We start from the raw sequence: 27,936 nt of genomic DNA on the forward strand, positions 1-27,936 counted from the left end.
CATGAAGCACCTCATATCCCTCTTGCCATTATTTTACATTTCAGCTCCAGAAACTCCCGTGTGGCCCTGTCCGCTTCCCTTCCTCTCAGGTGCTTCCCCTCCTTCCTCCTGCTGCAGCTCTGTCCTGGGGTTCACAGGTTCCCCTCCTCTGCCTGCTCCTGATTGCAGTGGCACGTCGCCTTCTTCCTTTCTTCTGTTGCTTAGCTGCTGAGATCAAGGTTTTACAGTATATGTTGTATTTACAGAGGGTGGAGTTTACCAGCACAGAAGCCCTTGAGCAGACTGTGGGACGTGTGCGATAACGAAGTGTAACCGGTGTACCTTGCTGCATGAGAGCTCCAACTCCAAACCAGAAACTATTTAGTAAAGTAAAATTGTTTTCCACCACATCTGAGTCTGGGTTGCACGGGTGGGGGTTATACCACTCGTATGGTGTAAACCTGTGGCAGTTAACAGAAACAATCTGTAAACATCAAATAGAGTACACACAGCGGCAGCAAACCTGCTGAACAACGCACAAAGTGAGGAGGTTAATGGAGGAAGCAGGAAAAAGAAAAACTCAGCCGAAAGGCTGTCCGCAGGACGTCTCGCAGCTGCCTCGTGCAAGCTGTGGAGCAGCGCTGTGACACCACGAGCCCTTTCATGGTCCTGGATCTAGCACGGGGCTGCTCCCATACTCCTCCCGCTCTCAGGTCAGAGCCCTCAAGGGTCAGGCTGCCACAACACCCCACGGCTTCCCTGCCCGCACCGTGGACAGACAGACAGACATTTACAGGGGCAGGGGGACAACTGGAAGCCACATATCTGCTTCTTGGTCAAGTGTTCAGAAAGCAATGAAGGAGCAGCAGCCCTCTAAAGGCAGCCATCGTCTGCTGTCTGCAGTCAAGATGCTGGATGCTGAACGCGCTCTCCCTGTGCGAGGTGGCTGCAGCAGTGGCAAAAAGGGCTGCCGGTTGTCTGAAGGTGTTCGGGAGCAATTGTGGCGCCTGAAAGCCACAGGGCCACGCTGCTGGCGTTGCGGGGAGAGAAGTAGGCAGAAGATTGCCTTTAACAGAAGAAATCTGCTCTGCTCCCCACGCACCGTCCTGCAACGGCAAACCGTGCCCCTTCTGCTCCGCGCAACGCTTGGCAGAGCTACTTTAAGGACTGATTCTCCCCAAGGAACATGCCTGCTGTTGCTTCCCACCGCTGTGTGGCTTGCTGCATACTTTCTCATGAAGTTTATGAACATAGCTTTAATTGACAATGTCATGCCAATACATTTTAATTACTGTTCCAACAATATAATTAAGCATTGAATTTATGCATGGTTGCAAGCAGAGTGCCTTGCTTAGCTGAAGCAATGAACTCTGATAGTAATGAACCCACTAACCGAAACTGTATGTAGCTTAGGATGCCATTAGTGGCACAATATTATCATTACTAGTATGATAGCATTAAAAATTGTCACAAAAGTCACAGTTTCCACATTCAAGATACAACAGTTCTGCATACACCAGCTAAAAGCAAAGCAATCATCAAGTTATATGTTTCAAATTCGTGCTAGAATAATGGAAGCAACTGTTGTGTAGTAATGGAATTGGTCCCAACTCAGTTTGTGCACATGTGGGGAAACACATCCTTAACAAGAGAACTGGAATTAGGACCTGTCGGTTTCCTGAGCTGCCAACTGCCATAGAAGTGAAGAGGTCCCATTTTGAGTGTTCACCCATGGGGTCCTAGGGTGTTAACACGGGGCAGTAAGAAGGTGTATGAATAACTCTGCCTGACCTGACTGGGAAGCCCAAGGCTGGGATCTTGCACCCTTTCAGACAACTACCATGTTCGGTAGGTTGGACACAAATGTCTCCATCACTGAAAGAGCGAAACGGCAGTTGCTAGAAAGTGGCAATGAAATTCTGGCAGCAAAGCTTTTTCTGCCAGATGGGAAAGGATCTTATAGCTCTGAGTATATATTTTAATGTGGTACTAGGGTATGTATTCCTTTTTCACCTTGAAACGAATCTGATTTTCTTCTTATGTTTCCATTGCTGTGCTGAGATCTAAGAAGAGGCTGGCTTACAATTCTGCTCTATTTCACTGCTCAGGCTTTCTGTTTTCCTGGCCGTTTTCCCCTGGTTTTCTCTTTGGACCTTTTAGCAGTAGCTATGCTGGGGTTTCTGATAAAGATGAGATGCTCAAGGTCACCTAAGCACCTTTTTATATAGGCTCTGTGTGACATTATTCACCACTGGTGGTTACCTCAGCTACCTAGCTCTACCATCGAAGACACCAGCACAGCTGATACAGCCTTAGCAGTAAAGGGAAATTTTGGCAGAAAACACCTTGTTCATTCACTGTCAATGCACTTAGGAAAAGAGCTTTGTCAGTCTGTAACCCTTCACAGTAATAAAATTTCTTGTTTGAGTTTAAAAATTATATTAATTTTAACAATGACAGGGCTACATAAGGCTCAAAGACACATGAGAAATTATTCAGCTGCTGAAAAGTCTGAAGAAACAACAGGAAGATTATCTCAGTCTATGAAAATTATTCCCAAATATTTGTCTTCCATGAACTGATGTCAAAAGACTGTTTAATCATTTAATTTACTATGGCAGTCTTAAAAACTGGATGCTTCCTGAGGTTCTTAAAACCAATATCTAACCAATATTTGCTGAAACACTTGGCAAACCTTACAGAAATCTTGACATATCTGGAGACGTGAACAGGTCTAGATATGACTGCAAGAATGGCTTAGCTTCTTGTAGTAAATGTAAGTTTATATAGTCTAAAGTAAATTAAGATGATATGTAAATAGAGCTTTGTGTACTTCAGCCTATGTAGTCATAATCTAATTAGGCACCGGTTTTAGGCATCAGTTCAAAAAAAGCATTTATGTCAGAAAAAAATTAAACACTCAGAAAATTGTGTTAACTATTTTGCTGAACTAGTGGGTTCTTTTCCTGATATAGGTGGGTTATGAGAATGATATGCCAACTTGATATACTTGAGCTGTTATGAGTCGGGTTTGTGCTGTGTATTATGAATGTGTGGGGGTCTATACCTTCAGCAACATGTAAGCCTTAGATAATTTTAGCCACATTTGACAAATAGGTAGAGGCCTTAGAGGTTATTATGCTCCTGCAAGTGTTGTGAAACATTGCAGTAGTAGCCCCACTAGGAGAGAAGCTGCAGGATGAGCTCACAATTCGTTACGTATCAGTTAATCCGCATGGGAAAGTTCGCCTATAAATCCTTCAGCTGCAGGGAAAGCAAACAAACAGGCAAACAAACTTCAATTGGCGATCGCAATCCACCATGAGACACAAATCTGTAGGGAAATCAGGCTTCATTAGTTACACTGCTCCTGGAACTACTGCTTTTTGGAAAGAATCAAGAAACAAAACATAACACAGTTACACAGGGCTAACCTATGGCTTTACCCAAAGGCTACACTGTGATTTGAAGCAATATTTAACAGCCAAGAGATAAAAGCAAACAGGTTTCACAGCTGATGATTTGTGAGCACTGTGCATTTCCCTTTGGTTTGCTCCTGGTCACGCATCTGCGTGTAGGCAGCTCTGTGAGCAGACAGAGGACCCTGATGCTTATTTATTCTTTCAAATTTGATGCTGTTATTTTAAAAAATAGAAGTGCCGAGGAGAACTCAGGCTTTGTTTTCCCTTCCTCCTGTTCTGAGGTGGAGAGGACTGTGGGATGTTTTTAGTCTTGGCACACAACTGCAGAAAAGTCAATCTGTCACAGTCGAGCAGATTTAATATTAGTCATGAATGAGATCATGATTTGCGTACAGTAAGAGTTATTATTTATGGTACAGTGAGCCACTGCGAGAGCTTGTGGGAGCTCATGACTAATTGTATACGGTCCCATTGCTGCCAGGGATGGATGAACTCTTTCTCTTACCTAGGGCCAACACTAATAAGTTAACCCATGACCTCTCCTCTTCTCATTCCCTCTACCTTCTTCATAGTCTCAGCCATCCAAAGGAAAAAGCAAATCCCACAAATTTCTGTACTTTGATACCGGTATAGAAACTTGCAAACAAGGAAAGCATTCGCATAAGCTGTCCATCTGGAATAAGGATTGTTCAATGAACCACAGAGAAATGTATGTTTGAGGCCAGTCACTCGCAGCAGAACTGCTCTTGTGAATAAAGGTTTTGCAGGGCTGTGTCTTTTGATTAAAAGAAAACAGTGAATTGGAGGAAAAGCAGCAAGAGCTTAATTTGACCTGGCTCACACAGAAGTGGAAGCCAGGCACAATGTGCTATGTTATCAGAATTAATGATTCAGATTACAGTTATTTTATGACCTTTGAATGAAGTATATGCAGGTATACATCGGAATATATATATTATTGCTGACTTTTTAAAGTTGAATGCCATCATTTGTAGTAAAACCTGCAGCATTTCTGTTACTTTTGCTGTGATGTGGATATGTGGACTTCCAATGATATATCACTTCAGTTCTTATATTTCACAGTATAAATGTTTTCTCAGGCTATTTTCCATGTGCTATATTAATGTGGAAAATATTGTTGATGTATATGCAAAACAACACATGACTTGGGAAAGGCTTGATTAGGGATCCTCAGTAAAAAGAACCAAAACATGAATCTCTGTGATGCACTAGTAAAATTATTTATGTTTTAATTTATGAAAAGGAGAAAATGAAGGATAGGATGAGATCAAATAAACTGAGTTGGAAATAAAAGTCCAATGCCACTACCTGAACTAAAGGACAGTAATTATTCCAGTTGGGAGTCCAGATTTATTGAAGAGTACAGAAGAAAGTATGCCTCATATGACCAATTTCCTATGACAAGTTTCTAAGTTCATATCGTTTCATGCTTGGTTTGTTCTTGCTCAAATCCCTGCAGCAACTGACTCCCAGACTGCGGTCCACGGTCTTTGAGGCCACGATAAGTAGGTAGTATCCAGTCTCAGAAATCATATCAGCTGTCTAGAGTTTTTAAGGTAAAGTTCAACAATAAGACTATAGAGTGCTCTGCTGGCCCTCTGGAGATGTGACTGTGGTCCACTGGTCCAGAAACTTGGTGGCACACCTGCCTTTGAGAACTTTATGAGCTTTGGATTCATTTGGAAGAGCGGCGTGGATGTGCTTTTATTTCCTGCTGGTTTTGAATAGGGGCATCACTGGGACCCTGCCACTGACAGGCAAGGTGCACCTCTGGACAGTACCGGGAGAGAGCCTGGTGTATACTTCACCTTGCAGACTGTCCCCTCAGGTTCCCAGCCACATTGTCTTGTATTTTCAAGGGGAAATTAGCTGAGCTAAATAACACCCTTCAGCAAAAACATGTTCACATCCTGTTTCTTACCTTTTAACTGTATGCACTGTTAGTGGAAAAGAGAAGTGCTTACATGCAAGTAATATAAACTGCTTTTCAACATGTAGTCTGCTGAGGTGTTGTGCACTGACAAAGAAAGGCTGACACATTTCATCGGATAGCTCAGCCCTTAAGGAAAGTAAAATCTCATCACATTGCAATACATAAAAGTGATAGTGGTGTTGATACGAAAATACCAAGAGACTTTCTAGAACGTTATGTTTTAGGACAGGATAAAACCCTTAGGATAGTATTATACTATATCTACATGCAGAGCCCATGCAACACCTACAGGAGGAGAGGGAGTCAATGTGGATGCATCTAAAACTATATCTTTGACTTACCTCGCAATGACAAAGAGGACACAACTGACTCCAAGGCAAGCTAGGAGAACATACATCCAAATATCAGGAGAAAGAGGGTTTAAAAAGGAGAAAACACCAGGGTTTGTCCCATTGGGCTTCCGGTACAAGATACTGATTCCCAGCGTCATGAAGGGCTTGGAAAAATCAATTACTTTCTCTCTTACATAGGTAATAGTGAGAGGGGCAACAGCCAGATCAGCTTTCTGAAAATACAAATGGGAAAATATTCATTCTTTTTCACGTTCAGCAAACGCACTACTATTTCTTTCATTCCCCGCCCCCCCCCCCCCCAAGTATTAAAAATAAACAAAATGAGACTATAAACCTGAAGCGTTCAACAAAATTTAACATCGCTAGAGTATTTTTGGCTACATGATATTCTGCCTCCTCTCTCTGCAGGCAGAAGGATATTCGTGACTTTCACATGAACAGGAGAGGTGTGACCAAGGACGTGGGACTTAGACCCGTGCAACGAGGCAGACTGTGAGTGAGAACTGCCAGCGCGTCTGGACAGGGACTATGTCCAAAGATCACAGACTGCTGCAGGGCAGAGGTGAGCTGGAAGCTCAGCCTTTGCTGCAGGGGTTTGTAGCTGAGAGGTGGGTAGGACCTGCGCTAGCTCAGCACCCGCCGCCCCACCGCAGATGGAGGTTCCCCCCAACACACTGAACTGTTGGTTCAGACGTACTGATGCGACTTCCTACTCCGACGAGTGGCAATAAACGCAGACCAGTGGCTCTAAAAAAATGAAAACTAATGCAAACATTTCATTTGGGCTGCCTTCATATAAAATACCACAGGCAAAAGGAGAACGAAGAGAAAAGGATTCAATCTTACATGATCTATGAGTTCTTTGACCATCCCATTCCACTCTCCTTTGTCATTCTGGGCTCCGTATTTACCATCAGAAACTAGTTTGACCTCATAGATGAAGCCTAAAATATTTGACAGCTCCTTTAGTAAGTCCAGGCAATAACCTTCAAATCTGTCATTTCCATACAAGGGCTTGTCAGACTTCTTGTACATAACATAGGGATCTTCCTACAGAAAAAGACAGTAGGCATGTAGCAATAGAAAGGAGGCTTGTTTCAGATTATATCAGTTTCTCTAAATTATGTAAATATTTTATAAATGGATTGCAATTAGATAGAAACCAGTAATTTACCATGTCCATTAAAAGCTGTTTTAAGTCTGTTAACGAATTGACTGAATCAATTAATGATAAGCATAAGGGCCCTAAATTTCAGTGGAACAGATCATTCAAGGCTCCCATGAGCTTTAATTAAAGTAGTGCTTAGCAGCTCCAATATCAGATCCAAGGTCTGTACTCTACATTGTCCCACCCTAAGGGCTAGGAAGGGATGTTGAAGGAGAGAGAAGCCTCAATACCGGACAAAGGAGAACCTAAAACTGAGTATTATGTGAAAAACTAATCTTTATTGAAAAAAGTCTTTAAATGTACAAAATAGCTGTGAGTTGAGCAGCTAGTTGCATGAGAGAGTGGAGAACAGCATAGGTAGATTGCAAAGTACCTTGTTGCTTCTGTTTTTAAAGGATTTTGGATAGAAGAAGATCAGAGCAAGCCGGTGTCTGCAGTTTAATGTGGCAAAAGACTTTTGGCAATGGAAAAGAAGTGTAGAGGGTGCCTTTGAGCTCTTTCCACTCCTCTTGAGGAATTAGGCAGAACAGTTGAAAAAAGTGGCATTACAGGCCAGGCAGAAAGCATGAGGCTGAACAACTCACGGATCCCCAGTTGCACATTTTCCATTTATCACAGTAAGGACATTTCTCAATCTGTCTATCCACTCTTTGCTACTTTCTTTCAGTCCTCTTCATCTCATTTTCAGTAAAAAGGAAGGATGTATAACCTCTGACTGCAAAGCTGAGTATTTGTATGTGTTAATTCTTCCGGGAAGAAAAGTATGCAGAGTTCATCTATGAAATATTGAAGTAAGCTAAACAATTTTGGAGGTGGAGGTTCCTGAGAGTCTTTCATTAGCAACAGGGTATTTTTGAATCCATCTCTGGATGGATTAATGTGTAAGTCAATTCTGAGTCTAAATCAAAAAAAATTGCTTGAAAACAGGGTACTTTAATAACAAATTGTTTAGCATGAAGGAAAACAGCCATGGAGGTGACAAAGGTGGCCGTGGAGAGCCCCACAACCCACCGTCAGCAATGCCTGCTTCCTACAGCACAGTTGGTGGTGTCACCTCCGCCCAGCGAGACTTACCAAAATGGTGGTGACGATAAGTGTCCGGTTAGCCAAGGAATCCGTGATGTTGGTTGATCGGTCCTTGTTGCTGTCCGTCATGTTAAGGCCACTGTATGAGTTCCAAACCCCAATCTGTGCAGAAGAGAGCAGGTGAGCAGCTGCCTGGTTGCAGCGAGCCGAACCGTTTGCCTAAACGCTCACTGCCCAGGAAGAGTGCACTGGCTCTAGTCACCACAGAAAGAGACACCAGCAGTACGAAATGCTAGAGAAGGGAAACGGCCGTAGATCTAAATAAGGCAGCAACATCAAATGGCTGATATAGAAAACACAGGGAACATACCACCCTTTCAAAAGCAGGTGGGAATGAATAAGCTGCAAGAGTTATAAGGCATGTCAATACAGAGGTGTATTAGCCAATTAGCTACAAAAGTGGAACACGTTGGCTTTGTTTCCTGCTAAAAAACGTCAAATGTCTATTTTTATGGATTTTTTTTTAATTTTTGTAAATGGTAGAGTTGAAACATATGGCAAGACCTCTCTCTTCCAATGCAACAGGTTAAAAGCTTGAATAAATAGATTGAAGCAGACTGAAGGATGCACTGGCCTTTTGCTTCCACTGTGCCTTCGGCAGGTTTAGCAAAGATTATTCTGTCATTTCTTGACTACTATATATGACAGAGCTAGCAAGGTGATAGTTTCACCCACTGATCAGTATTTGCTCAGTAAATATAAGTGGCAAAAGACAAATCACTTTCTAGCCCCAGAGACAGCAAAGAATTCCAGTATTAATGCCCAATCAAAAGCCTCAAGGTAAAGATCTTCGTGATTTCAGTGGATTTGGGTCTACACCTTGTGAGGGCAGCAATTATAACCATGTTGATTTATTCAGATAAATATTTACGTAACATAAACACAGTCTGAAAGCATCTTCAGGGTTTTTTTTGCCTTTAGATTTACATACACAGCATGGCTGAGGCCTGTTGTGAGAAAACTCCTGGTAATGGGCTGACTCAGGCAGTTTAGTTTGTATTGGACATTTGTGGAGAGCGCCAGATGGATGGCTTGGGGAACCGACCTCGGCCATCCACAGAGCCATTCACATTGCCATGCCACTCTGCCAGCATGTTTCAGCTCTACCTGGGAGGGGTCTGCTTTCAGATCATCCATGCTGGGATTGCCAGTGAAGCTGTCAAGTAAGTCTAAGACAAAACACACTCTGACTTCTCCTGTGTACTGAAGGTCTCGATCTGCCATCAGATGCTCAGTCATTTCAGACTCAGGCTGGACTCTTTTTCTTTGGTGGTTAACCGAGGCAGAGGTGGTGTTGCCTTTGCACCAAACCCAGCAGATTAGTTTTGTGCCTGCAGAGTGTGGATTTGGAGTAATAACTGTATAATTTCACGCAGACTTTGGGTTTGTCTCCCTGGGTGCCATTGCTTTTGCCTTTCACAACCTTTTTTTCCAAAATATGTTTAATGGAGATAGTCACGCCTTTTTTTAAAGATTATTTTTTCAAGCATTTATCAGTGATTCCTTTTGTTTCCAAAACTAGATCAGGTTGGGAAACTGATCTGGAAAGTACACATGAAATAAAATGTTGGATATTATGATAGCCTGTGCCAGGAATATAGTAAATAACCTGCGTCCTTGAATTTGCACCGAGGTGGCTGAGTTAATCAAAATGCCGTTCTGCTCGTCGTTACTGACTCGATATGCATTTATTGGCTGGCAGCAGGGAAGAGGAGAACAACCATGAAGAACATGGAGCGACACAGTCACAGTGCATACAAAATACACCAGGAGACCACTCTACATCTGGATAAAAGAATGACACCACAGGTCAACCTTGATTAGAGCGATGGAGGAGGTCAGAGGGGCACTGGAAAAACGAGGCCAAGGTAGTACATCACTATGGTGAATCCGGGGGATTTATTGCAGTTTAGTGACAAGTTTGAGAGGTGTCATGTGCCCTCCTCAGCAAGCCTGTGCTCTCAACCAATTGTAATTTGGTTTAAATCAATTCAGTATAGCACGAAATGCCTAGAGTCAAAAGCGAGACTGGTTCAATAGTGTTCTGCATGTCAGGTAGGATGATCTATTCACCAGTAATGAGGGAAATGGGAGCCTTTGTGCCTTAGCCTGATTCATTGAGGATTCAAACAAGGTTATTAAGTATGTGCTTTATAAGAACACAAAAAGAGTGCTATAGGATGTTTTGCACTGGTTGCTTTGTAGCACTAAAATCCCTCCCAAAACAACACAAAACCAAAACCTTTTTTAATTGCGAATGTGGGAAGGGTGGGAAATCACAAGAGCTGTGTGAAATATATACAAAATAGAATTCTAAGTGTTATAAGAAATTTGTATCTTGTTACTCCAGAACACTTTAAATGGGATGAATGCAGTTGTTATCTTCTCCTTACAGAACAGCAACCGTGGGCTGTATCTCCAGTGGGGAGCACCGCATGGGGCTGGTCTCTGACTCCCACTTTGGTGCCTTTTCTACCCGGCACCTCATGTTAAAAGAGGGCTGAGATCCCTGGGGTAATTTAGATCTTTTATAAACAATCTTAGTTCCAATTTCTCTATGTTAGTGAATGACAGCACCCACTTAATCATCTATATTATTTCTGTAAGGAGCTAATAACACACTTGTCAAGATTTTGAGTCAATAATGCTCCAACGTTGCCTGCACAGTACACGTTTTGTGGGAGGCAAAAAAACCCCAGCTCTGCACATTAAAGCAGTCCTTGCTGCTGATGCTAGTACACATTTGAAATGGTGTAAATTTACCACTCATGGTGAATCTTAGGTGAATCAGGAAGGCTAACAGCTGAGAAAAGGACTGCTTTTGCGGCAGCCAGGAGCCGCTACTCAAAGAGGGGAAAGGCACAGCTCCCAAGAAATAAAACAATAACTAAAAATAAGATTTTGGTTTAAAAGCTGAATCCTGACAAGATCTTTTTACTATTTGGAATTAACAGTGTCTCAAGTTGGGATGAAGTGTATTCTGCCAGAAAAATTCATACTGTCAGATAGACTGTTGTCTCTAAACTGCAATATGAGAGTCACTGTCAAAACCCAAAGGATGAGTCTGAAGACCCAGCCCAAAGGTTTTTCGCATCACCTGTCTGTGTACGAACCTTCTTCCACACTTTATATAAATGATTAGAAACCTCGCCAGCAGCCTTGGTACAGAGAAAAATAAACAGAGTGCTTCATTAAAAATGAAAAGAAAACCAGTCTGGAGACCTGTGTGGGAGCAATTACATTTAAAGTCTCAATTAACTCATCAGCAATTATCATTCAGAGTCAAGCCAGTGTACGCAGAGCAAGGGACAACGCTGTCTCCAGCTGATGTGAGCTGGTGGTGTTACCTGCATTACAGATTTTTGGACGCCCACAGCAACCACCTCCTAAGCGGTGGTGGAGGGAGCCATAGGGTGCCCCTCAGGAGCCCTTGTTTGCTGGCTGAAGTCAGAGGCAAGGCCATCATGCCTCCCTCGGGGTCCTCCCAGGTCGCCCTTAGTCTCCAGCAGGGGCCCTGGCTGGCGACAGTGGGGTTCGGATGCCATCCAGCTAGCATGAAACATGGCCGGAAGAATCCGTGCCTTTAGGCTCTTGCCTATGGTCTCTGCAAGTCAAGGAGCGCATTGTAAAATAACGAAACAATCTTAGTTAATGAAATAATCTTGCAAATAGTGGCTTTTACCCCAAGCACAGGAGATTCAAGCTGCGGAGAATGGACTTTCCTATGTCCTTGTCAGATTAGCTTTTTGTCATTGTTTTACAAAAGATCTGGTTACCTTTTCTGTTCCTTCCTCCTTGAGACTAATAATGTCCAAATCAAAATCCTTCCGCAACCCATCCGTTTTGTTGAAGGTTATGCGCCCTGTCAGGCCATCCCACCGTGCCTGTGGGAACACAAAAACACTCTTTCCTGTAACAATTAGTCAGAACTACTCTGAAGCCATAACAAATATTGTATTTTAAATTAACCATAGCATTGAATCACTTTCAAATAGGTTTTAAACGTATGTGGCTTTTTTACTTTGATAAAAATCTCCTTCTTCAAATTTTTTGCTCTCTAATTTCTCTTCAACATGTTTTGTACTTTAAAATCACGCACAAGTTTGTGAGTTTATATATAGATTTACATATGTCTAGTACCGTATATAAAAAGACATACGGAAGAGAGAGAAAGAGAGAATAAAATATGTATTACACGTGCCCAAAGACAGGGCAGCATAACAATTCAGTAAGAAATTAAACAATGAGTTTGCCTTGTCCAAGCTTTGGGTCTGAACCTTGGCACCTGACAGTCTAAATCCACCAGCCTCGCTGGAGTGATCCTCTTTACCCCAGCCTTTTAAGGGACTTTTTAAGCTCTCCATGACAAATGGGTAACCAATGGCAATCAGTGCTGAATGGGAGTCCCCAGAAGGTCTTTAAAAAACAGAGATGGCTAATCATCCCAAATCACCAAAGCTTTCTCAACACTTCAGTTCTGCATTTCCTAGTCTTGTATGATAGATACTGTCTGTGCTACTCAGAGCCCAGAAATCCATATTTTTCCAGAAAGATATAAATGAAGGAAGGGCTTTTGTCATTCTTGTTTGGTTTCTTGGACAGGTTGTGGTTAAATCTCTCCCATCAGCATTGGACTGCTAATGTCCTTGGATTTTGCTGCAAATCCCACCTGAATTGTTTCACTAATCCATACTCAGTTTTCATCACCAAGGAAGAAGACACAAGTTCCCAAGTAAGCAAATGAGGTGTATCATTCCTAATAGGAGCACTGCCCCTGCCTGTGCTCACAGATGTTGATGGCACCCTGATGATGGCTCTAAAAGCAGGCTTTGAGGAAAAATTTGGCCAGTCACAGAGACCTAATAAAAACTTTGTAGTGCAAGGTACACGTGAGTCTTATATATGTGTTTGAAGGACAGCATACAAGTTGAATATGATCAGTTTTGGTCTGGGTAGCATTTTACTGTTCTATCATAATTAATCCTTGTTTTAAACATTGGCATCGGGAGTAAGTTAAAGTGGTGGACTTTGAGCATCAGTCTGTAGAGCCATGACGACCCCCTGTGCTGGGGAATGCTTCTTTGGTGCAGCAGGATCAATGTGCAGAACTAACTTTCTCTGCCATTTAAGTTTTCTGTACCTTGTAGGCTTCCCAGGAAGCTCACCTTCTTTTAAATGAGATCTGTCTGTCTCTCATACAGCCCCCACTTTCTCCCCAAAGCTGAAGCTTATCTATAAAAGAAAGTACTTGATGGATTTTAACTGCAGATGATTTTTGTAATCTATTTCTGGGAGCTCCTACATTAGATTAAATTCTTCAAAGATACAAGAAAGGTTGATGATAAATGATGGTGGTTTCTTCATGTGTGTCAGCCATATAATTCTTAAATTACAAGCTTTTCTGCTGCGCACTGTTATTTGCTTCACTTAATTTGTTGTAGATGGATGACATAAGGAAAGCTGCATTAAAAATCAGCGGACTTACAGAACGGTGTCTCCCTTTCCTCTTAAATCTACATTCTAGCTCTGAATCTGCAGGATTTAATCTCACATGCTGGGATGTTATCACCATGTGTCTCAGACAAATCTACTGTATCTAGAATTTTGTGGAAATATAGTAGGACTTCTAAGCATGCTTAAGTAACAAAAGAATGAAAAAGTGCAAATGCAACAAACTTTTTATGAGACTTTCCATATTAACGACATGAGCACATACGAAAATCTCAGCTGTAAGCAGTGAAACACTTTTGTATGCTGATATAATTAAGATAGCAGGAAGAGACACATATGAATGCATTTCATTTCATAATATATCTTTTCCAGTCTGTCTTTTTATTACTCTGACATGACCTCCATCTCTTATTCATAAAGATGGAACATTTTTTTAGAGATCAATTCCTCCTTAGAGGGCAATTTGCTTCTGTGAAACGCTTGCATTTATTGATTACATATCAGATGCTCAGTTTCCCTGCTAACGTGATATGATCTTGAATAAAGGAACCAATATGTTATTTTTGGAAGTGGTATCAGGAGCCTACATCTCCATTCTCATAAAAAAGATTTATATGGTGAAATGCTAGCTCACTTTTGAAAATAGACATCGGCGTTTCTACCCCTACACTAAAAAAAAAACGGAAAGAAAAGATATTACAAGCTGCATAGGTGTATGCTTGAATTTCAAGGTAGCAGAGAAGCACATATAGCCTTTGTGTAACTAAATCCCACTTAGACCATGAAATAATGACCCAAACCTGACTTAAATTATAAACAGTCAGGGAGTGTTTCTCAGAAGAGTCAAACTTAAACGTTGAAGGGTTTTTTCAGACTCTAATTGTGAGGCACACCCTTTAAATACCATTTGAACTTTAAATTTAATTTCTGGGTTTTTATTTTATTTATTTTATTTTATTCTAAATAGAAATAAAACATTTGGGTTTGGTTACAGTGAGCATAAATTAACTTCTGACTTCAAGATGGTTGTGGCACCTGCGTGAGCAGCACATCTAGATGGACAGGTGATGTTTTTTTCCCGGATCAGAAACAAAAGTTTTCGTTAACAAACAAAGAGAAGGATGAGCTAGGAACCTATGGTCCATCCTAGACGTTCTAAAGTCTATGGTTGCGCTGATTTTGGCTGGGATAGTGTTAATTCTCTTCACAGTAACTAGTATGGGTCTATGTTTTGGATTTGTGCTGGAAATAGTGTTGAAAACACAGGGATGTTTTCATTATTGCTGGGCAGTGCTTACACAGCATCAAGGTCTTCTCTGCTTCTCACACCATCCCAACAGCAAGTGGGCTGGGGCTGTACAAGAAGTTGGGAGAGGACACAGACGGGACAGCTGATCCCAACTGACTAAAAGGGCTATTCCATACCATGTGGCATCATGCTCAACATATAAAGCTGGAGGAAGAAGAAGGAAGGGGAGGATGTCTGGAGTGATGGCATTTGTCTTCCCAAGTCACTGTCATGAGTGATGGAGCCCTGCTTTCCTGAACATGGCTGAGCACCTACCTACTAAGAGGAAGTAGTGAAAGAATTCCTTGTTTTGCTTTGCTTGTGTGCGTGGCTTTCCCTATTAAACTGTCTTTATCTCAAACCGTGAGTTTTTTTCACTTTTACTCTTCTGATCCTCCACCCCATCCCACCAGAGGGGAGTGAACAAGTGGCTGTGTGGGGCTTGGTTGCTGTCTGGGGTTAAACCATGACAATGGTAAAATTTCCAAGCTTCTAATATCATTTGAGTCCTAAAGCACAAACGTCTGCTGCATGCAAAGACAGTGAAATGTATCATTGCTCCAAAATCATAGCTGCATACCACCACTTCTAGATGCCTGTCAGGTAAACCAAGGACGTGAGCACCTATTAGGCACTGTGTTCAGGCAAACAGAATAGGCAGCAGTTGCACAGATCTCAAATGCAATTAAGGAACAGAAATGAAGTAGAACTTCCTGAACAGCCAGCAACCACACAACTATTTAACACAGCAATGAGATTTCATGCTTTTATACGCAAGATTTATAGCAATTTTAATGTGTCTAGTGACACTCTGTGTTAAATGTTACAGGATATAATAAAAGTTGAATCGGAACCTAATCATATAATTCATCAAAAGAAATTGCTTTTTTGCACTCTGTCCTTGCCTTAATATTAGAAGAACTAGGGGCACAATTTGAAACTCTTACAGAGAGAAGGTATTTTCGATTTTGTTTGTATAATTTTGAGTATAGCTTGCGGCTTAATTAAAAAATGTGATTTTCAGTGGCTGCTGTTTGTAACATCCTTTCTTTGTCTTAGATCTCATTTGTGCAAGGTTGCAGGTTGCCTCTGACAACAGAACTGTGAGGAAAAGCTCTTCCTTTGGGTGTTTGGTTTGCAATGGCAGGGCAGTGTTCAAAATAAGGTCTCACAGTATTCAATACTGTCTTTTATCAGATAATTTTTATTCCTATTTCTAAGTTGTAAACATTTGAGGATTTTTTTTCTGTTGATTAAACAAAATGAGGAATTAACCCAATATGTTGATTTCAATTGGTAGTTGAGAACCAAACCATACAGGACCAGCAGCTACTCAGACCCTGTCTTATTAAACATTGAAAAGGCAGTAGGTAGAACAGATTATAGAATCATAAAATCATTTAGGTTGGAAAAGACCTTTAAGATCATCAAGTCCAACCGTAAAGTCTTCAGTCATCTCTGAAGACTGTCAGGTACCTGACATTGCAAACGTATCCAGAGCAACCTAATTAAAATGTGAAACTTTCTATTTTTACTAATTTAAAAAAATAAGATTGTGGGTAAATTACAAACTGACATCTGGGGTTAAATATTTGAATTACAATATAGCTTTCCATATAAATGTATTGATCAAAAATTATAGTAACTGAAAAATGAAGCTGACTCAGCTTCTAAGAGCAAACACTCCAGAAGCTTGCTATCAATTCACACCACCATCATATGGTCTTTATATCAATTTCCACTTCATCACCTTGAGTCAATTACTATAGCAGCCTTAGTTTCAGTCAAAGCCAATCAACAGTTCAACCACAGAATCAATTAGATCAGCTGCTACCGGACTTATTAAGGTAAAACAACAGGTACCTTTCATATTCTGTTTCTTTTTGTCTCTACCGGACCTCACTTATATTTCCAGATTTGTATTAGCAAGATATAACTAGATCAAGAAATTATAATGCACAGTGTATGTAGCACATTGACTGAGTAAATATTCAACTTTATGATATAGCCTCAATGGGATATAGCTGATTTTGTAGATACTGTATTGCACTACTGCACACGAAAGTGTTAAACTTTCTCAGAAAAACTGATTGTGTTTTTATTATATATTTGTTTTTTCTTACTCAATATATCTTTATCCAAATATTTTACTTAACCATTTATCTGCCTATGGCTTATTTTCTCCTTCTGAGTCCAGTGTTGCAGTGACAGATACTGGATAGTTGTGTCTCAAATGAGAAAACTTTAAATCTTTTAAAGTTCTTTTCAAGGTGTACAAAATGCCCTGGCAACACAAACATGCAAAGCCATAATCTTATTTTAACTTTAAAAAATATTATGTTTAATAATGTTTCAGAATGTGCATAATTCATAATTTCATAATTCCACTCTTCTATTAATATTCCACTTATTCCAATAATTTATGAAATAAATGAGTTTTTCTGAACCTGTTCCTTAGACCTCCACTTCTAAGTAATCAAGCAATCTCTTTAGAGTTTCAAACTCAAGTTTTAACCTTTAATTGTTCCCACTGTTCAAAAAATACGACCCCCCATTTTGAACATATGTCTGGAGCTAATGTTAGAAGAAAACACCTGAGACACAAATACGCACCCCAAATGCAAATAAACCTGTGACTATATCGCTTACAAAATATGTGTACCTATTGAATCTACTTCAAATGATATAAATGGAAACTGTCATAACTCTTCACAAATCCTTAAAAAACATAGCCAAAAGGAGTTGATAAAGAAGAAAAGTTATTTTATTATAGTATTGTGGCAGAAAACGAACAGTTCTGTTTTTCAGCTCCAAAACCCTGCACAATACCAAGCTCAAGCCTGACTTAGTGCAAGATATTCAGACACTTTGTGTCTGCCACTGAAGCCTGAGTTATTGTTTATGAAAGTATCATAAATTGATGATAAACAACATCTTATGTGAAGACTATTCTTGGATATAAGTGCAATGCTAAATGACAGTTTTTTTCATTCAAAAGCCTTGCAAATGCACCTGGGCACACAAAAAAACTCCTACTGCAACTGACTTGAGAAATTCCTAAAGCAGACAATGAGCCATATTTAGTTATTTATTTTGTAAAATTGTCTCTGTATTTTTTATTTCTTTGTCTCTTCCCTCCACACCCCCCCCCCCCCCCCACCTTGTCGTTTATGTGTAACTTCAACTTTTTAAAACCTTATCCTAAAGGCATGCAATCAGCAGAGTTTTTCTACAGATTTTATGGGAGCTTGGAACAGAAATTGGTTAGCTGGACTCTTCAGTATGGGAGAAATACATTCAGAAGCCAGAGTGATGTCTAATGGCAGATAAGGATATTTTCCTGTCTGCCCAGTTTTGTCAACGGGATTATCTTGACCTTTGGTAGGTTGCTTTCCCAATCATGATAAAGGTAACTTACAAAGGCAAGTAATTAGCCTGATTTTTTTTTCTTTTTTTTTTTTTAATGATGGATATTTAGGCCAGATATATTCGTATTTTTAGTTCTTGGTTTTATAGTATGTTAATTTATTATCAGAAGTTGCTGGGCAAAACTGGACATCAGTTATTGATTTAATGTACATTTCTAATTAACCACAGTTATGAAGTAAAAGGTATTAACTTACAGCACCATCATGCCATTATTTTTCTTTCTTTTTTTTAAGGATGAATGAAATAATAGAAAAAAATTATTGGCAATCATCTGACCTGGAATTCAGGAAGCATTAGTATTCATATTCAACTCCCCAAATTATGTTTGCTCATTTACCATTGCACAGTGGCAGACACACATTAACATCATAGTCTTTTTGGACCTATATATCCTCTTACATGAATGCATTATGTGTTTGGACTGAGATTAGGAAAATCATTCTGCTTCTGCGCTGGTCTACCAAAACGAGCAAATTGAAAGGAAACCAGTCTTGTCCTGAAGAGAGACTTTACATCATAATTTCCTTTAGCCACCATTTCACTAGGATGTTTTACTTCAGCTAAACATTAGCAATCTACAGCGAACGACAGCAAAGCAACCTCTGCAAGTGCTAGTGCCCCTGTGCCGCTTCAGGTATGGCATCCTTCAGCTTTTAAGAAAAGGTGGCAGATAAGTACGTATCTGGATCTCAAAGTGCGTAATAGGTGTACCAGAGTGACAGAACTGTTCTGTTTAGTCAGCGTCACCTGCTTATAAAGAAGATGAACATCTACTTTAGTTTTAAACTGATAATCCAAAATTTCTGATGAGGGCTGTGGTGCTAATTGACATCCAAATGCAGAGGTGAGCAATGATGTCTCCTCCATTTGGTTTTAGACTTATTAACAGAGCAGAACCCTGATGGGTACAGAATTATTGACAATGATTAATGCACTTATATAGAGGACATCGATTGTGTTGCTTGACGGCAAGGGACAAGACAGCGAGTGAGCTCTTTTTTCTCCTGTTGGGTTTGGGTTTTTTTTACCCCCACTCCAAACTTTTGCTTCTTGACTACAAAACCAGATATCTGAAAAATTTGTAAAACACAGATATACCTAAACCTACTGTGGCCACATGCTCAGAATATCACAGATCACTTTTCTACAACAAAATCTTCCAACACCATAAATAACAATACCACTATATACTAACCAAAATGGTAAAGACCAAGGAAAATTTACTTTAATTTTCCTTTAGTTTTCTTTCCTTTTGGAAGAAAAGCTCCTGCTTTATTAGAATTGCAGAGAGAACTGATAGATTTTAGTGACAGTGATATTACTTCTAGTTACAGTGGGAATCATAATGTGCTCTGAGCCACACATCAACTTATCAGCTCTTACAATTAATCCTCTTATTAAAAGAGATCCTCAAGGATTATGGAATATAGTGAGTTAGTGTATGACTTTTCCATTATCCTGGTCCAAATCTAGCATAACAGATGTAACAAAAAGAATTTCAGCATTCACCATTACAGGGTTTTATCTACCACACTGAAAACCATGATGCTTCATAGTGCCTTTACTCGGAAGAGGTCCAGGAGTGGTACAATCCCAGGCTTTTACTAAGCAGCACTGGAATGGAAAAGAGGAGATATGAGGGAAGCTTGTTCTTAGGAAGAGGTTTAGGCAGCTGTTATAAGACTGAGCACACTCCTGCCTTGAAATAAGAGAGAGAAATGGTGGGTAAACAGAGAAAGGGGATTTCTTAGGAAAGGCACAGTCTGTACTGTGAGCTACTCAAGAGCACTCATTTCCAGAGCAGTGGTTGAGCTTAATGATGTTCAGGGGTAGTCATACGAAAGGTTTTTGGTGTGACAAATTTGAGAAATGATCCCTGAACACTTGAGGATGATGGCTTAGGTGGATTCATTTTAGAGCATATGTTTGAAAAGCCATTGAGTTCCTTTAAAGCTTTCACCTACCAGATTGCTTTATATCAATACCAGTGATGAGGGAGTGGGCGTGAAGAGTCAGAAGGGAAGGTCAAACCTTGCCAGTTATTCTTCCTAGTAAGAGCAGAGTCTATCTTACCATACACGAACATGACTGTCACTGAAGCATCTGGGTAGGATTACTGTTGACTATGAACTTGGAAACCATAACTTTACACTACTGTGTTAATGGGGATTGGATCCCATTGTAAAAGATACCACTTGTATAGGCGAGATAGCATGTAGAGAAATTCTGTTCAACATAGCTAACAGACTAAATACGGTAACTAGACAAAAACTGTCATCCATCTTTACAGAGGGCAATCACAGAATTTCCAGCTACAGGACTTCTTCACCTAGATTTTAGGTCCTGCTGCTTTTGTTTTAGAGTGACGTGGTAGCTATAAGGATGGATGGTGAACAGCCTGATCATGTCAGCATGTTGGAAGTACCTACCAAGCAATGATCAGTTTTACCCTCTCAGGTAATCATGGTATGGTTTTCGGAGCTGGCCTGAAGTGATTCACTCATGGCTGCACAGAGTCCATGGCAGAGGCAGGAGCTGAAGCCAGAGCTTCGGTGTTCCCACTGAGCATCTTGAGTGGGAAATGTCCTGCCCAACTGAGCTGTTGTCCTATTACAGTGACATTGACCCACTGAACAACAGGGGTGCCAAGGAGCCTGTGGGGGCTTTATGTGGTTAAAGTCACTGTGTCATTTCCACCTGAGCTAATGGTACCAAGTGCTAGCAAATACAGATTTCAGAGAGTAGGAGGTTGCGTGATTGAGGAACAGATTGTTTCAATGACAGTAAACTGCTCCAAAACATAAATCATCTGCATCTAACAGTTATCTCGTAAGCTCTTTGGAGCAAAGACTGTGCACAGTGAATGGCTCGACGATTATGTGACTAGGGCTCCTGGGAGCTTTTCCAATACAAATAAGTAGCATATAGTTTAGGCCATGAACTAACACTTAAACAGAAATATCAGTGCAGAGTAAATGATGAGCACTTTTAGAAGGTCAGGACATTTAAAATATGTTCTGAAAAAAGGTTTTGTGTAGCAAATATAAATATATCCTATATACATTCAGACAAAATCACTTTATAGTAATCCTTGCTCATTTTTTATAAACAAATCTACTTTTCAAGTAATATTTAAGAAAGTAAAAAAGGAATGGAAGAAAAAATCTATAATCTTTTTGTCAGATTTTTTGTTTTGATTTTAGATATCAGAACCTTGCAGATAATTTTTGATCAATTCAATATGTATTTATTCTTAGTATGCAAGTTCTAGGACCATTGTTTTGTAATCTGTGCCTAGATCATTGCAGAAATTTAGTGATTTTCCACTTGAAATTTGATTTCAGAATAGGGATCCCTATTGGCATCAACCTCAGCCATACATTATCTTCATGGAAAGCTGACCTTTATTTTCTAATAAATCATCATGGGATGCAAGTCTAGCAGTTGTTTTGCTTGCTCTTTTAATTAAGAGTTTTCAGTTCAAAGTAAGAGACAATAATAGGCTTGTATCAGAAATACATCCATTACTTTATGGACAAGAAGTAAGTTTTTAAAAAGAAAAACAAAGGAAAATGTGTATTTTAATGAGTGTGGATCAAATTATAATATCAAATTATCTAGTGAGATAAGTCCTACCTAAGTAAATAACTGCTTTTCTTTGGATTAGCTAAATATTGCTGCACCAGAGCCCAGATAGTAAATGCAGCCAGTACTTACAGATGCTGTAATTGGCTCAATACTAAAGCACAATGACAAAGATGCATGACAAGAGCTGCTATTTTATGTTTTGGAGCTGAATATTATCATCTTTCCTCAGTCACATGCATAGAGATATCTGCGCACCAGAATGATCAAGTGATTGATAGACAGATCTTTCCTCAGACAGCAGGGGAAATGGTGACTTCTGACGTCCAGAGTCTTGTACTGCTCACTTCTGGGTTTGTTCCACTCTGTAAATTTTTAGTCCCATGAAAATACTCTTACACCTTGACTTTGGTAGTAATAAAGGACTGTGAAACAAAAGAAATGTTCTGTTCTCTTGCAAGATGTTTTGTGCTCCTTTGTTTGGAGATGCTGCCAATCTTAAATAAAAAAAAAAAAAAGATTAATATTTCCCCAGATGGATTGCTTTCCCTTCTGTCTTATTTTAAATACGTACTTTTCCTGTAATGAAGAATCTTCAGTTCTTTCTTCTCCCAATGATGTTTTATGTTTGCTTTAGATTTAGTTAGTTATTATCAAGAATCCCCTGAAAATTACATCCTGTGATTTGATACCAATTAATCAAGACTTTGTACGTTCCTGCCCTTTTCTCAAAACGTTAGTCAGCTCATCAAATTTGGGCAAAACCGATCTGGACACGGTCATGCCATCTTCAACTCATTAGTTCCGTCTTCTGTTCCCTGCATTGGAACTTCTCAGGAAATCTAGCAGTCCTGAGGATGGTTGCTTGTTTCCTTCATACCAAGAGTAAAAACAGCCTGGCAGGATCTTCCCTGCACTGGTGGATCAGGATGAGATCCACCATCCATCCAAAGTGCTGGGTAAATGTCAAAGAGTTAAGAGATTTAAAGGATATAAACTTTTAAACATTAATATGTCAAAAAAACACACAATATCACAGAGCTCCAAAACAGCACTAAAAATGTGAGAGAACAGAGAAATCTGCTGCTTTTTTATTGTAGAACAACCAGGTATAGAATGAGTGTGTATATAACAGATAACTCAGGACAGATAGGAGTTTGTAAATCATTTGTACACTCTCCGCTCAGGTGAGGTAGTCATGCAGCTGGTTTTGGAGGCAAGCATGGGCTAGCAAGCTACTAACACACTGAATCATCTTCACTCAGAAGAATTATTACAAATAAGTTGAGCCAGAGGCTTGAAAGATACACAGTCGTAGTAGTCCCTGTATGACCAAGTCCACCCATCTTGTTGCCTTCTGTGTCATTAGTCTACATGAAGAAGTGGTTCAGCTCAGAGGATCCTCAAAGCTTTTTTCTGTGGTGCAAGTTTTCTCAGCTCTTTCTGTGGCGACTGGAAATTGTAATGACTCCCTGTTTCCCAGTCTTCCTAATTATGTTGATGGAGAGGCCTCTTTCGCTACAGAGCAAGGCTATGGTTTGCTTAAATGCAAATGCCTTGAGTTTGGAAGAAAAGATTCCAGGAATTACCTTCTTCTGTATATAGGATAAGAGTTTTTTTTTCCCTTTTATTTTTGTAAAGAAGTATGAAATAAAACCATTTATTACCAACGTAATCAGAACACAGAGTACCACACTCGGAATTATCATCATATTTTCAAAAAGCAGGCAAAATAACAACCTAAGATAATAAAGATGGTTTAGTTGCATCTGGAAAGGACTAGATGCATTTTTTTAAAAATTAATTTTACTCTTGAAGCAGAGTGTCACCCGCAGACCAGAGTCACACAATGCTAGATGCTTTAAAAACTGTAGACTGTGCTCAACATTTACAGTACTCTTTCTGTATACAGAAAAAGAGCTAAATTAAGGTCTCATTTTATGTCTTTAACAATGAAAAATGGTGTGATAATTTCAGCAGGCTTCTTCAGGGACTTAATTTTACTAATCCTTGTCTTTGTTGCAGGCTGGAGACATTCTATGAGGCATACCATTTATTACTTGTAGAAATGAGAATCAGCTAGCAAAGGGCTCGAAAACCCTGTATAAATTTTAAGGAAAGAGTTTCTTGAGCTTCAAGGCATTTGAGTGAGGCTTGCTTTCCAGTCTAACTGGGTTGTTTCCACTCAGAAGAATTATTACAAGTTGAGACAGAGCCTTGAAAGTTTTACAGTCATGGTAGTGCCTATGTGATCATGCCCGCTTGTTGCTTTCTGTGGTCATTACCTTAGTCCACACAAATAATTGGTTCAGCTCAGAGGATTCTTGAGAGCTTTTAACGTCGCACCACCAAGGAAGGCTGTATTCAATTACTTGATGCAGAATCTAGATGGATTGCTCTCACTCCTGGTCTCTGCTAATTAAATATGCTTGAAACATATCTTGTCAAAAACACAGCATAAACTCAAATGTAGATGTAAATGCTTCAGATTTCTTTTAATCTTTGAGATTCATGTGTATGATTCTGTTTGAGGGAATTTTGTAAAGTCATTCAAGATAAAGTCTGCATCTCAGTCTTCTGAAATACTTCTCTATGCAGTTGTGTTTCTAATTGTTAGTGGATTTGAGTGAGGGGAGCTCACATTCGACTAGAGCATAACTAAATAACAGACAATCACTATTTTGGGACTTATCTCATGCTTTAAGGTGGACACGACCAGGGAATTTGATCATTAAGTTATAAACACTTGCCTCATGTTTACATATATTTTCCTTTTGGGAAAGGTACAATCATGCTTTCTCTCTTTGTTTCCTCTCTGAAGAGAGAAAATGATCTCGTTTTTTTTCTAGGCATGAGTAAGATATAGTCCCTGGAAATGCTTCCATAAGGGCTAAACAATTAAAATATCATTTAGATATCAATGACACTAGGTCACTGAGAAAGACAAGCTTCTGACAAGGATTTGCTTTTCATTAAAAAGATCTTCATGAGCTATTGCAGAAAAGTTTTGATCCCAGACAGTGTATTTTATGTAACAACCTCCTTCGTTGGAACTAGCTGGTGATCTTTCTGACCTCAAAGCTGTCCTCAGGGCTTTGATCAGGCTTGATTTTCCCTGTAAATTTTCAAATGCTTCCTACAATCAGCATTAGCTTCTGAGATCTCTAGGGCACAGAAAATTGCTTTTACTTGTTGCTGTAATTGATTATTCTATAGCCTCAGACATTTTTGCTAGTGCTTTTCTCCTATAGTCTTGCTGGTAGCACTTCAATTCTTGGTCATTCAGAAAAATAGGCAGTGGATCTGCTACTGCTGTTACCTGGTACTCTTATCTGAAGTCCTAAGGCCAAGGGAGGAGTAGTCTCACATTCAACTAACCATCTTTTGTTCTGATGTACTCTGAAAATTCAGAAACTGACTCTAATGTGCATGTATTCCCATCAGCATGAATCAAAAGGCAGTATTTTGCCCTAGGATGTCCACCTCTCAGTTGCTTTCAGGAAAAAGCTAAGTTGTGTGCACCTAAAGGACAGATATGGCCTGAACTTTGACTTCTCAACAGGACAGTGACAGGCTGAAAAAAAATAATTTGCCATCTGCTGAGTGAAGAGAGAAGCAGGCTATCACTGCTATGCAAGTCAGAGGCTATCACTGCTATGCAAGTCACTGATGTCCAGACAGGTTCTGAGGTCCTTTCTACTGCCAGCAGTCTGGCATTTTACAATATTGGCCCACAAAGCAAGTGAGATGCCTGCAGTTCTTATTACCACTAAAATAAAGTGCAAAAAGCCACCACAGAGTCATTGAAGTACTTGCTAAGCTCTAGCACCTGCAAGATTCATTCCATGCAACCTCTTTACCTGAAAGTTTTTTCTTCAGACTGCAGTACAGAATACTTGTCTTTAAACCAGTCTGTAAAATGCCTTCACAGACTGTCAGTACCATGTCACAAAATAGTAAAAAAATCACAAAATAGTAAAATTAAATTGTACTTACGTGGGCCCAAACTATCATTCTGCCTGCTTGACTTTTTTTCTCTATGCCTCTTCACTTGATTCCTAATTTATACAGTTCATCTATCCTTGTTGAGCAAATCAGATCATAACATGAAATATTTAGTTTCCAACACCAGTTACAGCCTTTAGGAGAAATGTAATACTGTCTTATTAAACCTTATCCTGTACTTTTAACAACCATCTTTTTTGGCTAGAACAGAAACAGGAAGATAAGACTCTTGGAGTATTTAAATCAGTGTTTTACTGACCATGAAAGACACTATCTGCAAAACAATCAGTAATTAGCTCACCTATCTCACTCCATGCAAGAAAAGCTAGCCGTACATGATAAATGTGAACTGTATAACTGTTTAAGCTTTGAATTGGATCTGCTGTCTGGTGCTCTTGGCCAAAGTACTTCTTCTGGCTTAGGATTCAGGACCCTCATGCTATATACTTAGCATCACCCAAAATAAGTAGGTCACAACTGTAGAATTATGCAGGTGCATTCACTGATACAAAGTCTTTTGCTAACTTCCAATTTAATTATAATTGTTCCTAAAATGCATGAGAAATTGTATGAGTAGCAATGCTACCTCATTTAGTTTGAGATTGAGAAGTAAAGGAACAAAGATTCCCACTTAGATGAAATCAGAAAGGAGGGAGAGAGAAGTTCATCTTTATTACAGACACTTGTGAGACAATTTGCTCCTGTCTTTTACTGTTCTTGCTACAGTCTCACCACCTCCTCCCCAGTGAGGGAGCTGGATGCAGTACGGCTGATGTCAGTGCAAAAGAAATAATCTTGACCGATGCCGCTTCCCTGTCTCCTCTGGGTGTTCCCATGATTGTGTTGCAGTGAGGAAAGTATTTCAAATCTTCCTTAATTCTTAAATAGGGTTCCTGAGCACTGGGGTAACTCTTGTCTTTTCTTTATGCTTTCAAAGAGAGAAGCTTACAAGGAAACCTTAAAATTCATAAAACACCCCATGTGGAGAGTACCATTTCAGGAACTCTCAATATTTTTCTATGTAGGTGAATCACCATGTCGCACACTGCCTATGGCAATTCTAAAAAAATTAAAAGGTTTGGAGAAGGTGATGACAGCTCTTCTACATGTTCTGTAACCACCAGATGTCTCGTCTTTCAGTTTGCTCCTACTGTATTTCTGGATTCAGGTGTATGCCCCAGTGCGCTGTCACCACTTACCTTGTACCTCAGCCTACAGATCCTGTTCCACCTACACAAGTGCTAATGAATGTGGCTTTGATAGGAATCACACTGTCAATGAACAAGAACTGGGGGAAAGATGAAATATACATAGGAAACTCCACATAATTTCCAATTTTCATTTCCACACACTTCCCTAAAGAAAAGTTTCCATTTGAAATTCATAACAAAAACTGAACTTTTGGAAGAGTGAAGGCATTTCAGCTAAAATGTGAATTTTTTAGAACATCTGTGGATCAAGCTAGCTCAGTGATGCATTCTTATGAGATGAATAGTGCATGACTTCATGAAGAAATTTACTTCTTTAGAAATACTGGCTGAAATATTTTCTGGATATTGATTACTGATCAAACAATCTGCAAAACAATTGGAATTAAGTGGTGAAACAAGGACAGAGCTACAGACTTGCTTTTCTTTTGATTTCTAGAATGGCTGTTGTTAGTTGTCACATATTTTTAAAAATTATATGCAACCATAATAACATAACCACAACATTAACAGAGAAAAAAAATATGGACAGTCTTACGGTGTGTTAGCATCAGATTTTATCACGCCTACAGTTTAGCAGTTTCTTTTTTTCAAAGACGAGAGAAAGTCTCCACCAGAACACAGGCCATAGCCTTGTGTCTGTAAAACAACATTTCTCTGCTACGAAGGTGAGGAAGAATTGGGCAACCAAGTGCCAGAAACAAGAGCATAGCATATAACAAAGAGCAGGGAGCAACAACACAAATCAGTGTGGTAAAGAAGAAAGGAAGGATTATGCTGACCATAAGCAGATGGTCTACACTTGCCTCTTTTATCAGATTCATAAATCTGGGTCCAAAACGCCACGGCTTGTGTCTGTGGCACTGCAGGGAGCTGACAGTCATCTGGGAGGCACGCTGGGAGGCCACTGCTACCATGTAAACAGCATCGTACATCAGAGCTGCTTCAGTCTGTGGGAAAAAACAGAAAAGCTTTCTTTAATGTCAACCTTTGTGCCCGGTCCCTGCT

At 39.9% G+C, this 27,936-nt stretch overlaps 1 protein-coding gene across 1 annotated transcript in view; it reads right to left on the bottom strand.

Moving 5' to 3' along the window:
• GRIK1 (glutamate ionotropic receptor kainate type subunit 1) overlaps positions 1-27,936 on the bottom strand; it is a 103,153-nt gene that overhangs the window by 25,025 nt on the left and 50,192 nt on the right. Inside the window, exons 8-14 of the mRNA XM_086620450.1 lie at positions 27,735-27,878; positions 11,739-11,846; positions 11,076-11,120; positions 7,951-8,064; positions 6,555-6,758; positions 5,697-5,920; positions 322-440 (exon numbers count right to left, since the gene is read on the bottom strand). Coding sequence (XP_086476576.1) covers positions 322-440; positions 5,697-5,920; positions 6,555-6,758; positions 7,951-8,064; positions 11,076-11,120; positions 11,739-11,846; positions 27,735-27,878 — 958 coding nt within the window. The remainder of the gene's footprint in view (positions 1-321; positions 441-5,696; positions 5,921-6,554; positions 6,759-7,950; positions 8,065-11,075; positions 11,121-11,738; positions 11,847-27,734; positions 27,879-27,936) is intronic.

Source organism: Tauraco erythrolophus, chromosome 1, assembly GCF_009769465.1.
Source record: "Tauraco erythrolophus isolate bTauEry1 chromosome 1, bTauEry1.pri, whole genome shotgun sequence".
In the NCBI taxonomy this organism is placed as follows: Eukaryota; Metazoa; Chordata; class Aves; order Musophagiformes; family Musophagidae; genus Tauraco; species Tauraco erythrolophus.